General features: G+C 52.7%; 2 protein-coding genes across 4 annotated transcripts in view; one reads left to right on the top strand and one right to left on the bottom strand.

Annotated features, from left to right (window-relative positions):
* Window positions 1–376: 376 nt before the first annotated feature.
* Pwwp3a (PWWP domain containing 3A, DNA repair factor) overlaps window positions 377–12,334 on the top strand; it is a 29,860-nt gene continuing 17,902 nt past the window's right edge. Inside the window, exons 1-3 of one of the 3 annotated variants that reach the window (XM_003460977.5) lie at window positions 377–580; window positions 10,949–11,078; window positions 11,696–11,781. In XM_003460977.5, the coding sequence (XP_003461025.1) occupies window positions 11,022–11,078; window positions 11,696–11,781 (143 nt within the window). In that variant the 5' untranslated portion in view covers window positions 377–580; window positions 10,949–11,021. Of the gene's footprint in view, window positions 581–9,688; window positions 9,816–9,925; window positions 10,091–10,948; window positions 11,079–11,695; window positions 11,782–12,334 lie in introns of those variants that run through there. The other 2 variants (XM_004999269.4, XM_004999270.4) reach the window with 2 other exon arrangements.
* Window positions 9,727–10,467, bottom strand: LOC134471158 (protein FAM246C-like). The gene has a single exon (XM_063229141.1). It carries the CDS (start codon window positions 10,465–10,467, stop codon window positions 9,727–9,729), a length of 741 nt encoding a protein of 246 aa, XP_063085211.1.

Below are 12,334 nucleotides of genomic sequence, written 5' to 3'. Positions count from 1 at the left end.
TTCAGAAAAGTAAACGGGGTGTGGAGTGGCACACGCCTGTCATGCCAGCATTCTCGGAGGCTGAGGCGGGAGGATGGCAAGTTCCAGCCGGGCGTGGGCAACTTAGCAACCCAGCAGCTAAGCAAGATCCTGTCTCAAAATTAAAAAAAAAAGAGAGAGAGAGAAAGCAAACGGCTGAGGATGTAGCTCAGTGCAAAGGCCCTGGGTTCAGTGTCACCAAAAAAGAAAGAAAGAAAAAAAGCAAAACCCTTGTCAGAGGGCAATGCATCTAGGTGTAGAAGAGTTGGGGTGAGCCTGAGAACCGGGGTTCGGCAGGCAGTGAAGGCCTTCAGGATTCCGGGGAAGCGGGGAGGGAGGCAGAGGGGGGCTGGAGGAGCTCGCGTTTCAGACAAAGACGGAAGTTGGAGCCCGGCGACAATGCGAGACGCTAGGAGAGGGGACCTTGAGGAAAACAAATGGAAGACGGTCGTCGTTACCCACGTCTGGGGGAGCGGCGAAGCCCAGGGAAACGAAAACAAACCCGGGCCGAGCCTTTTGATATGCAGATGGCGCTGCACCGCCGGCCCCGCGCTGCCTAATGGTGAGAATGAAAGGCTTTTTTAACAAATCAAAGGCGGACAGGCTGGAGCTCAACGGGGCCTAATCCTTGACTCTTTGTGGAGGAGACTGCGGCGGCCGCGCCGGCCGGGGACGGGGACTGGGGTGCGCGGCGATCACAGGGGCGCAGCGGGCTCAAAGCGGGGCGCACCGCCGGGTCACTTTGGGAACCCGCGTCCCGTCCCAAGCCCTCTGTCCCCCTCTGATCCTCGCAGCCAGCGGCACGGAGCGTGAGGAGACAGCCCACGCCGGGAGAAAGGCTGGGCTCGCGGCCACGGGTTGTGCAAGCTCGCGTCTCACGCCGCCCTTCAGTTCAGGCCGGGGGAGGGGTGTGGGGGAGGGGCGGGGGAGGGGGAGGGGAGGGGGTGGGTCCACATGGCCGGGTCACAGGCTGCGCACGCTGGCTGTCTTCTCCTTCCCTTGTTCACGTGTGTAATTATTTAAATGCTATCTTGAGATAGGGTCTGGCGAAATTGCCCAGGCTGGGCTAGAGAAAGTTGAGACCCTCCTGCCTCAGCCTCCCAGAGTGCTGGATGACAGGGTGCACCACCACCCCCAGCTCTATAATTATGTTTTTGAATGGCTTAAGACAATACATTATTTACTATCCCACATTTATTATTCTGAAGATCAGGCAACAAACCTGGGCCTCCTCCTGGGTTGAGAACTAGGTGTGGGCGGGGTTGGGTGGCCTCCTAGGCTCCCAAGAAGAATTTGTCTCCCACCATTTTTGCACTCTCTGGAGGTGCCTTGGCTGTTGAGCCCCTCAGATCTTCAAGGCCAGCGCTGGGGTGGTGGCCCGTGCCTGTCATCCCAGCCCTTGGGAGGCTGAGGCAGGAAGATCGCTGGGAGTTCAAGGCGCGACATAGTGAGTTCAATTCCAGCTTCCCTGCACAGTGAAACCTTGTCTTTAAAAACCAAACAAAACAAACAAACAAACCAAAAACTTCAAGTCCAGTTAAGTCTGGTCCAGACACAAGCTTTGCTTTGCTGAGTCAGGGTTGGGGAGGGGCCCAGGGCCTTGCACAAAATACAAGACAAGCACTTACCCCTGAGCTACTTCCCAGGCCCTTTTTATTTTTCATTTGACAAAAGCGCTCCCTAAGTTTCCCAGGGTGGCTTAAACTTTTAGTCTTCCTGCTTCAGCCTCCTGAGCAGCTGAGAGCCCTGGGCCCACACACAGTTGCGTTTTGGGGTGCACGTGTGTCTTTTTGGGTTTGGTTTTGGTTTATTTGGCCCAGGGCCTTCACCCTGAGTCCCACTCAGCCCTTTATTATTTCTCACTGGGAGAAAGGTCTGTTTAAGTCCCAAGTTGCCCAGGCTGCCTGGAACCTGCAGTCTTCCTGCCTCAGCCTCCCAGAGTCCCAGCATGGCAGGGGTGGGCCTGGTGTTATATTACTGGGTGGCATGTTTTTTGAAAATTGTGGTAAAAGATACAGAACCTAAAATTTTAGTGTCATCTTTCTCAGTTTGAAGCGTATGGTTCGACAGTGTCACAATGTGACCAGAACTTTATATCTTGCAAAACCCAAACTAGAAATAGGCATCCTTCTTAAGGTTAAGCTTATTTTTTGCACGGATCTCTTGGTCCCCGATCCCCTCTATGAGCCCCATGGGGGTGCCCAACCGCCCCCCAGAGCCCTGCATGGGCCCCTCAGTTCCCCATTTTTGCCCAAATGTCCTCCAGCCCTGGTGCGCCTGCACCTGACACTGTGGCCTGGTCCCTGCTCCTAGACACTGGGCCTGGTTCCTCCTCTGGCCGTGGCCTTGGGGTGGTTCCTGTCCATGCTCAGGGCCACCTGCTCTGTCGCTCTGATGCCACATGAATTCTTCGGCCTCCACGTAGGTTCGGAGGGTTCAGGGCCCCGAGACAAGAAGCCCACAGTGTCCCCGGCTTATCTTGTCCTCCTTGCAGGCTGGGGGGGACGACCTTGAGACAGGGACCCTAGGACAGGTGGGGAGAAGGCGCAGGCTGCCGGGTGAGGCCAGGACTGGCGGCTGTGGCCCCCAAGGACCAGGCGGTGTCCTCCGGGCGGCTGACGGGAGGGACCGCAGTGCGTCCTCAGGTTCTGGGGCTGGACACAGGAGGCTGGGGCCCCTGTGGGGCTGTGTGTGGACGGGCTGCTCCCTCCGAAGGCTCCCAAAGTCTTCTGTGTGTCTCGGTCCCAAACTTCTCCCCCTTCCATTTACTGTTTGTACCCTGTACAATAACATTCACACTCACGAGGCCCTGCTTGGCGGTGCATGCCTGTTGTCCCAGCGTCAGAGGGCTGAGGAAGGAGGGTCCTCATGGTTTTTTTTTTGTGTGTGTGTGTGTTTAGACAGGGTCTCCCTGTGCAGTTCATGCTGGCCTTGAGCTCACTCTGTAGCCCAGGCTGGTCTCCAACTCACAGAGATCCTCCTGCCTCAGCCTCCCAAGTGCTGGTGGACCCCTCCCAAGAGGGGTGGACCACCATGCCCGGCCAGGATTGCCACATGTTCAAAGCAAGTTCAAAGTGCATTTGTGATAATCTGTGCAATAATCATGATGATGATGTTGATACATAATATTGATGAACGGACAGAGTGGAACACCTGCAATCTCAGCACCTCTAGGAGGCCGAGCTAGGAGGATCACAAGTTGAAACCCAGCCTGAACAACTCAGTGATTTAACAAGACCTAGCCTCAAAATAAAAAAGATGAGGGCTGGGGATGTGGTGCTGGGTTCAAACCCCAGTACTGCAAAATAAGTATCATTCACCAGTTCCAGGGATCAGGGTGTGGACTGGGGGGCTGTCACTCATCGTGTGGTGCTATACAATGGAGTATTACTCAGCCAGGAAAAGGAACATGGTTGTGCCACTTGCCTCAGCATGGCCTGACCTTGAGGACACTGGGCTCAGTGAGAGATGTCAGCCACAGAGGACTCACAGCATGGCCTTCATGGATAGGGAACAGCAGGACAGGTGACTCCAGGGACAGGAAGTGGGCTTGTGCGGGCTGGGGCTGGGGGTGACAGTTCTAAGCCGTGGAGGGGCTGCTTTCTTCTTCTTCCACTCCCCGCTCCCCTGCTTCTCCTCTTTCATTTTCTCCTTTGCTGGGGACAGAACCGAGGCCCGTGATGCTAGATAAATGCTCCCTCCAGGACTAAGTCCCCAGCCCGACAGAGATTCTTTTGCGGGTAATAAGTTTTTGACCCTGGAATCGAACTCAAGACCTCATGCTTGTGAGGCAGGCACCGTGCTGCTGAGCTATATCCCTGGCCTCAAAAATGTTCTAAAATTATATCTGTAAGAATAAGTTCTACAATTTTGAGACAAGGCTGAAATCCAAGGAAGTGTACACTTTTTTTTGTGTGTGTGTATGTGTGTGTGTGTGTCTTTTTCATTTTTTATCGATACCGGGGATTGAACTCACGACCATACACTTGCAAGGCAGGCACTTATGCTGCTGAGCTAAATCCCCAGGCCCTTGGTTTTTGTTTTGAGACAGGGTCTCGCTTTGCAGTTCACACTGGCCTTGAACTCACTGTGTAGCCCAGGCTGGCCTCAAAGTCACAGGGATCCTCCTGCCTCAGCCTCCCACAGAGTTTCCAAAGAGTATCAGGGGAAACAAGTGAGAGTGGAGACAGCTCTAAGGAGCGGTCCTGAGAGGTAGCCAGGAAAGAGCTAGGGCACTCACTAGTTTTGTTGTGTTTTTTAGCACAAAACAATATTTATATTAGATATAATTTTTGAAAACCAACACTGGGCTTTGAACGCACAGGTGCTCTATCACTGTGCTACACTTCAGCCCTTTTTATTTATTTGGAAACAACATCTTGCTGAGTTGCCCACGCTGGCTTGAGGGTGAGGATCCTCCTGCCTCAGCCTCTAGAGAAGCTGGGGTTGCAGGCGTGCAAAGCTGGGCCCGGCTGTTTGTTAAGTTTTTGCTTCCTGGGGTTGGGCACTGAGCGAAGGGCCTTCGTGTGGGCTGGATCGGGCTCCCAGCTCCTCCTCTCTGGTCTGCTGTCTGCTTCCCAGAAGCCCTGAATGGAGCAGTGTTTTTCTGCCACTGTGTTTCCGCCTGGGAGCCAGTCAGCCAGCCATGGACCAGACCCTCTGAAACCCTGAGCCATACTAAAGCTTTTCTCCTTGTGCCACCAGTGGGACACTGACTAATACAGAAGACAGTGTCAGCTCAGTTATCATTCCAGGATCTGGGAGACTGAGGCAGGAAGATCACCATGAGTTTGAGGCCAGCCAGGGCTACAGAGTGAGACCCCATCTCAAAAAGCAAGGAAACCAAACCTCCCCCAAACAGTCCTTCCTGCAGGTGGATTCTCCTCTAGAACTTCTTATTCCTCAAGGCTTTTCTGGGGGTGGTGACAATAGGAAAGAGACTCATTGGCATAAAGGAGGGGACAGCAAATAAGGGTCAGGGGTCCAGGTGTGGAGCTTCCCGGGGCCTGCTCAGCCATCAACTCCCCATTCCACAGTTCTGTTCTGTTTTGTTTTTTGAGACAGAGTCTCTCTGGGTCTGGGGATTGAACCACAGGGCCTTTGCACGGATCTATACCTCCCATTTTTTTTTTTTTAATTGAGACAGGGTTTTCCTAAGTTGTCCAGGCTGGGCTCAAAGTTGAGATTCTCCTGCCTCCGCCTCCCAGCGCACAAGGATAACAGGCACTTGCCATTAATCACATGTGCTCGCACATGTGATTGGTCACATGTTGGGCTTAGGTACCAGGTGTTTGTCACTTGGAGCCCGCAGGGACCTGCTACTCCCAGGAACCTCTGTGGCTGGGGATGCAATTAGTCCATAACTTGATTATTACCTGGGGCGCTTTTGCCCCTGGGAACCCTCAGCAGTGATGAGAGTTTGGATGTTAGTGTGGGCCCATCCTGCAGTCTTGCCAGGGCGGAGGATCATGGGAAAGAGCTTCTCTGGGCCAAGGGGAACCCTTAACCCGGGAGTTTCCGACCAGGTGAGACCTTAGCTGGAGTCTGAGGACTTCTGTGGCTGTCACACTGGGGATGCTCCTGGCACACACAATAGAGACAGCTTTAGAATCTCAAAAGTGTGTCAGGATGCTCAAAACCCTCTTTTTTTTTTTTTTTTTTTTTGTCTTTTTCCTTTTTATCGGTACCAGGGATCGATCTCACAACTCACAACTGCCTGCTTGCAAGGCAGGCGCTTAGGCCGCTGAGCTAAATCCTCAGCCCCACTCAAAACCATCTTAAATAAAGTTATCTCATTTCCAGTAAAACTGACTCTTCTTTGAAACAATAATTTTTTAACTTTTTATTCTTTTAGACAAGGCCTCACTATGCAGTTCAGGCTGGACTTCAACTCACCATGTAGGCCAGGCTGGCTTGACCTCACAGCGATTCTCCTGCCTCAGCCTCCCGAGTGCTGGAATGACAGACATGCATCACCACACCAGGCTTAGAGATAGCTTTATCTTCATTTTAAATGTTTTTTTTTTTACAATAACACAAGCAGGGGAGGGGATTTAGCTCAGTGGCATAAGCACCTGCCTGGCAAGTGTGAGGTCACGAGTTTGATCCCTGATACCAAAAAACCACCCCCAAAACCCACAGGCAAACAAAATAATTCACACACACACACACACACACACACACACACACACACACACAGAGGCAGTACAGCCCCAAGGTAATCTGTAAAACACTGGGTGCATGATGGAAAAGAGCCCCTCCCACCCCAGCCTCCTGGGGCGCCCCTACCCACAACCTGCTGCTATTGGGGTTCAGGATGACTTTAAGTTCACTGTAGTCTAGCCTGGCCTGGAACCATCAGCAGTGATCCCCTGCCTCAGCCTCCCCAGGGTTTATCGGTGTGCATACTATAACATTACGTTTTTTTTCTTTTCAGTATTTAGGACTGACCCTCAGGCCTTTGCACTGAGCCACATCCCCAGCCTTTCTTATTTTAAATCTTTTGAAACAGGGTCTTAGTGTTTCTAAACTGCCCAAGTGGACAGGAATGTGAGATGCCCCTGCCTCAGCCTCCCAGAGTGTTGTTATTAAGTGCGTGCTGAGCGGCCACAGGTATATGCCTGGAATGCGAGACCTGCCTGTTTCTGTGCCTGTCTTATGTTTTATTTTTGTTTTTTATTTATTTGTATTTTATTGCTACCAGAAATCAAACTCAGGGCTTTGTGCTTGCCAGATAGGTGCTTATACCTTGGAGCTATATCCTTGGCCTTATTTTTTATTTCATTTTTTATGGTTTTTGAGACAGGGTCTCTCACCGTTCAGGCTGCCACTGAATTCACTATGTAGCCCCGGTGGGCTTCAAACTTGCCGCAACCCTCCTGCCTCGGCCTCCCTCGTGCCGGGATCATAGGTGTGCGCCACCACTCTTGGCTTTTGTTCTGTTTTAGCTGAGCAGGTTCGGTGAGGAGAAGGTCTCCCTGTCTCCACATCAATCCCAGGGGTCCGGAAGGTGACACTCGCAGTCACCCAATATCCCATCTGTTCTGTTCTGCCTTTGTCTCCCCGCCCTGCAGCTCTGTCTCTTGATCTCTACATGTCCCCACTGCTCGGAAGCTCCTCCTGCTCTGCCCTGCAGACTGAAGCTATTTTCTCCTGCAGTGGAGGCTGGCGGTGTCTTTGTGGGTCCTTTTCATCGGATGTCCTCGGGGCGGCTGCACAACCCCTAGGACTAATTAAGGTATTTTCCTAAACAAGCCTCGGTGAGTCTCTACAATGAATTCCGATGCCAGCTGGTGTATTAATTTTCTCTCTCTCCTATCATTTATAATACGTGACAAGTGACACAGACTGTGACAAGCCAGTAAGAACATGATAATGTAAAAAGTGTGGCCTGTCATGGCCAGGCCTGATGCCTCACACTTGGGAGGCTGAGGCAGGAGGACAGAACGTCTGAGTCGGGCCTGAGCAATTAGGCAACTTAGCAACTTACGGAGGCCCTGTCTTCAAAAAATAAACATTTAAAGGGCTGAGTACTGTGGCTCATTGCAGGGGTCTTGGGTCCTCTCTCCTCTGTGGTCAATAATGGTAATAATAATAATAACACCTGGGCATGGTGACGTTGGTGCACACCTGCAATCTCAGCACTCAGGAGGCTGAGGCAGGAGGATCACAAGTTGGAGACCAGGCTGGATTACATAGTGAGACCCTGTCTCAAACAAACAAACAAAACAGTAGGCAACAAAACCTCCACCATAGTAATGATGCAAAAAGTATCCTGCCTGTCTGAGGACATCCTTTGGGGCGAGTGCTCGGATGGGGATATGGCTAGCTCAGAGGGTTTGCACACGGCCCATGCACTGTGAGGATGCAGAAACCCCATGATTCCCTGCGCTCCCTGCATGGGGGCCAATCGGGGTGATTTCTCTCATTTCTGTTAACGTGATGAGCGGAGGAAATGTATTAAGCGTGGTACTCAACCATGAACCAAATCAAAGATTAACACCTACAAGCAATGTGCCTGGTGAGCAGTAATGCGTCTGTGTTTTCCAAAGCAGCTGAGCTGGGCATCAGAATCGCCTCAGAAAGGGGAGAAACTCCTGTCCATCCAAGGACCTAGTTAGGTCATAAGGGGACCACGGGGCGTGAACCTGGGTGTCACCTGACCTTATTAACAATGCATGTGTGGGTTATGTCCCCACTCGAGTTCCATAGATGGTCAACGATGGCTCTGTGCAGGTCACCAGCCCTGACTGGGGAGGCATGCACAGGAGGGGAAGGCTGCTCCTTTGTGTCCACCCAGCAGAGCTATGAGCTAGGGGCCAATCAGAGCCCAGAGCTGGCTTGTGGCATGCTCTGAAGCTCTGGCCCTAGTCACCACCTCGTCTGCCTCACCTGGGAAGGACAGGGACATTGCTGGGTACTCTGGAAGATGAGGCAGGAAGATCACTGTGAGTTTGAGGCTGGATTGCGTTGCACAGTGAGGTCAAGACCAGCCTGAACTGCAGGGAGACCCTGGTGTATTTTTTTTTTTTTTTTTGGTACCATAATCGAACTCACAACCACTGACCTAAATCCCCAGCCTGATTTGTTTGGTTTTTTTTTTGTCTTTTTTGAGACAGAGTCTTGTGCTATGCAGTTCAGGCTGGCCTTGTGCTCACTTTGTAGCCCAGGCTGGTCTCGAACTCGCAACCATTCTCCTGCCTCAGCCTCCTGAGGGCTGGGATTAGGAGACCCTGTTTAGAAAGAAAGAAAAAACCTGGGATGCTGAGTCAGGAGGATCATTCTAAGTCTGAGACCAGCCTGGGCTACCAAGTCAGCTGGAGACCAGCCTGAACTGCATAGTGAAACCCTGTCTCAAAGAGGAAGAGGAACAAAAAGGCCAGAGATATAGCTCAGCAGCATAAGCACCTGCTTGGCAAGCACAAGGTCCTAAGTTCAATTCTTGGTACAATTAAAAAAAAAAAAAAAGGGGCATCACCGGTACCAGTTATGTGACCTCCTGATCTGTGACCCTGTGACAGTCCCTTGCTTTACAGGTCCATGGTAACCTCCTCCTCAAAGCGCCACACTGTCTCTCCCACTTTCCTGGGGCCCTGGATGCTTCTCCTTCTCTCCCTGCCGCCACATTAGCCCAGGACTCGGGGGGACTCTGTGGAGACCTGGAAGCCCCCGGGAAGCCCGCTTCGTACCCCTGATTGTCATCTCTGGTCCTAATTCCTCTCTTTCACTGAATACCGTGAAGCTACAGTCCTGGGAGGCTGAGGTAGGAGTATCTCTAGGCCCAGCCCAGCCTGTGCAATTTAGTGAGAACTTGTCTCAAAGTAAAAATTTAAAAAAGGGGTCGGGATGTAGCGCAGGGCAAAGCCCCTGGGTTCAGGTCCCAGACTGGTTTGGGGGGTGATACCCCCTGCGGTGCACAGGGAGGAGTCGCCCTCATTTTGAGGTTGGAATCTGGTTTTGCGGGGTCAGGCATGTGCGTCTGTCTTCTTCCCACAGAGATAAGAGAGACCAGCTCGGGCGTGTGAACGGATGACTAAGAGGGGAGGCGTGGGAAGGTGGACGCCCTAGTCCGGCAGGGCTTTAAAAGCCTGCTTCTTGCGCATGTGCGGGAAGGTGAACATGGTGGAAGGGGCGTAACCGGCGTTCGACGGGGGCGGGACATCGTACGTACGGGGGCGTGGTCAAGGGCGGGGCGACGGCGCACGCGTCTCATTGGGTGACGGTAGAGGTGGGCTTTGGCGCCGCCGCGAGGCAGGCTCCGCCCCCGGCCCGCGGGGAGCGGCGCGGCGGCGGAGGCGGTGAGCGCGGGGGCGGGCGGCGGCGGTTGTCGGGCGCCGTTGGGGCCGCCGCGGCCTTGCAGCCTAGACTTGGGCGCCTCTTAGGGTTTGCCTGGGCGCCGGTGAGCCCGGCCCGGATCGCCTCTTGGTTCCGCCGGGCGGTTTGGAGGCCGCGCGGGCCGGCGGGCCTGGGGGAGGGGCGGCTCCTGCCACAGAATCTTCCCGGCGGGCGCCTGGTGCCTCCTGACCCTAACCCTGCCTCTGCGCAAACCCCGTTTCTGCGGCCCGAGTCCCCGGTACTTGTAGCCCGGATTCCGTCCCTGCGGCCCGATCCTCTCTTTGCGGCCCGTTCCCTGTCCTTGCGGCCTGATCCGCATCCTTGCACCCCTCGATTCCCGTCTTTGCAAGCCCCCAAGTGCCCCGCCCCTGCGCCCTGAACCTCCATCTCCTTGGCCCGAATCCCCATGCTTGCTGCACAAACACTATCGCTGCAGCCTGAGCCCTCCAACTGCTGCTGCCTCAGTCTCCACCGTTGCCTGAACTGGCTCTTTGGAGCGCCCTCCTGCTGCTTCGCATCCCTTTTTCCTTGCTGCTGTGAACCCCGCTTCTGCACCTCGATCCGCCTCTTGCTGCTGCTGTGAACCCCACCACACCCACACACACCCCTTTCCATTTCTGCGCATAGCCAAGGGAGTCTCCTCTGAACGTGGTACACAGTCTGCAGCTGTCCCCATCCTTTAAGGGACATGACAGCCAGAAGCCCCGTTGTGGACCTCTCTGGGTTTTGCGGGCTATGGTCACTGTGAACCCCTCCAGGAGAGGAGGTTGTAAGTTCCGATTGTTTAAAATGCCCCCAGTGCCCAGGTTGGGGGCAGGCAGGCCTTTAGCACGGAGATGATTTATTCAGGAGCCCTTTAAAACTAATCTGGAAAGAACCGTGGGGAGGGAATCAGCTTTACTTCAGAAACAAAACAAAAAATGCAAGCACTTCCTCAGGTATCGAGGCCGGGCATTTGTCAGTCTGTTTGGGGGCTTGCACACGTGTACCTTGAGCTGAAGTAGAAGCAGCCAAGCTCACCTTTGCCCTTGAGGGAAGCCGCGGCGCTGAAATCCCAGCAAAGAGTTCCTAAACCGCTGCTCGCATTTCGTTGCAGGGCACATCAGCGGCAGACCTTGAAGCACTTTGTTTGTGCCAAATCATTACCACTTGCCACATGAGTATAAATCATGACGGATGCCAAGTACGTCCTCTGCAGATGGGAAGAGCGATCATGGCCTGCAAAGGTGACAGCCATTATTCTGTAATTTCGGGAATTAGAAATGACTTTCAGGTGACAAGTAAAATCTCTATCAGGCTCTGAAATCTTAGGAGTGGCTTGGATGGAATAATTGAACCTGAACGGTTGGCTTCGGGATCTGTTGGCACCGAATCGTGTCCCCCACTTAATGGGGTTTTGGTCTGGTGCTTATGAGGTCTACTTCTGGAAGTATCTTTTTTTTTTCTTTGCCACACTAAAAAAGATGGAGGAAAAAAATAACAGTCAGCTATAAAAAGGCACGGGAAGGCTGTGACTCAAGGGAATTTCTGGCAGGAAGCCTCTGAGATAGTAAATAACTGTGGTGTTTTGGGGACGCCTCCCAGCAATTCAACAGGAAATGCTGGGCCGGACATCGAGAAAGGCCAGGTCCTGCACAGGGATCATCGCTGGCCCTTTCCCCACCCCATGCCTCGATTTCCCCATCAGAATTAAAGAAGATTCGACAAGGTGTCCCTGAAATTCTGTGGTTGTCTGCCCCAAGAAATACTTGCTGTACTTTTATTCATGAGTTGCCTCTGTTTCTTTTGTCAGTCATTTTGTCTTTGTAACAAGGATTTGTTTTGGTTTGTGTTTTAAAAGTAGGTTTTGGATGGACCTAAGACTTCAACAAACGATAAGGGAGAAAAGGAGACCTTTCTAGATGTGCAGATACTCTCGCTAGATGAAAAGTTAAGTGTTGTGTTTTTTTTAAGTACTATTTTTTTTTCTGATGCCGCCCCACCCTCACATGAAGTCCTGTTTTAAAAGCTTATTAGCTCTTCAGTTAGTGCCCCTCATTTGTGGTATCGCTTTGATACCCACATGAAGCCAGTGCTGGCATTATTTTATGCTAGTTTGGAGGCTAAAGATGGAAACACGGCTTCCCAGGCAGAGACATGGGTACGAGACTTGAGTGGATAGAAATTACATGCAGGGCCCACACGGGGACATTTCTTTCATGAGTGTGGCTTGTTTCCGAAACCCCTCTGGCAGGCCCAGTGATTTTTGACACATTTGGGGTTCGAGGCTTTTGCCCCAATAAACAAAAATTTCCAGCCCATGGATGTGGTGGCTTTTGACATCAGTTGTGCCCTTCGTTACCTGGCAGTGGGAAGTTGCAGGCCATCTGGACGGGTGGCAGTTAGTGTGCCCAAGTGATATGGGACTGTGGCTTTGGCACATCGAGTGTCAGATTGGCCACTTCTGAAAGAGCTGTCCCCGGCTGCCTCTGGCCCTGTCTCT

This window comes from Cavia porcellus, unplaced genomic scaffold (assembly GCF_034190915.1).
Source record: "Cavia porcellus strain 051 isolate PalLab524CR breed Dunkin Hartley unplaced genomic scaffold, mCavPor4.1 scaffold_17, whole genome shotgun sequence".
Lineage (NCBI taxonomy): Eukaryota > Metazoa > Chordata > Mammalia > Rodentia > Caviidae > Cavia > Cavia porcellus.
Note: the sequence above shows the minus strand (reverse complement) of the source record. Positions and strands in the feature narration are given on the sequence as shown.

Coding starts and splice junctions, on each gene's coding strand:
- LOC134471158 (XM_063229141.1), bottom strand. CDS start 10,467: ATGGAAAGGGGTGTGTGTGGGTGTGGTGGGGTTCACAGCAGCAGCAAG.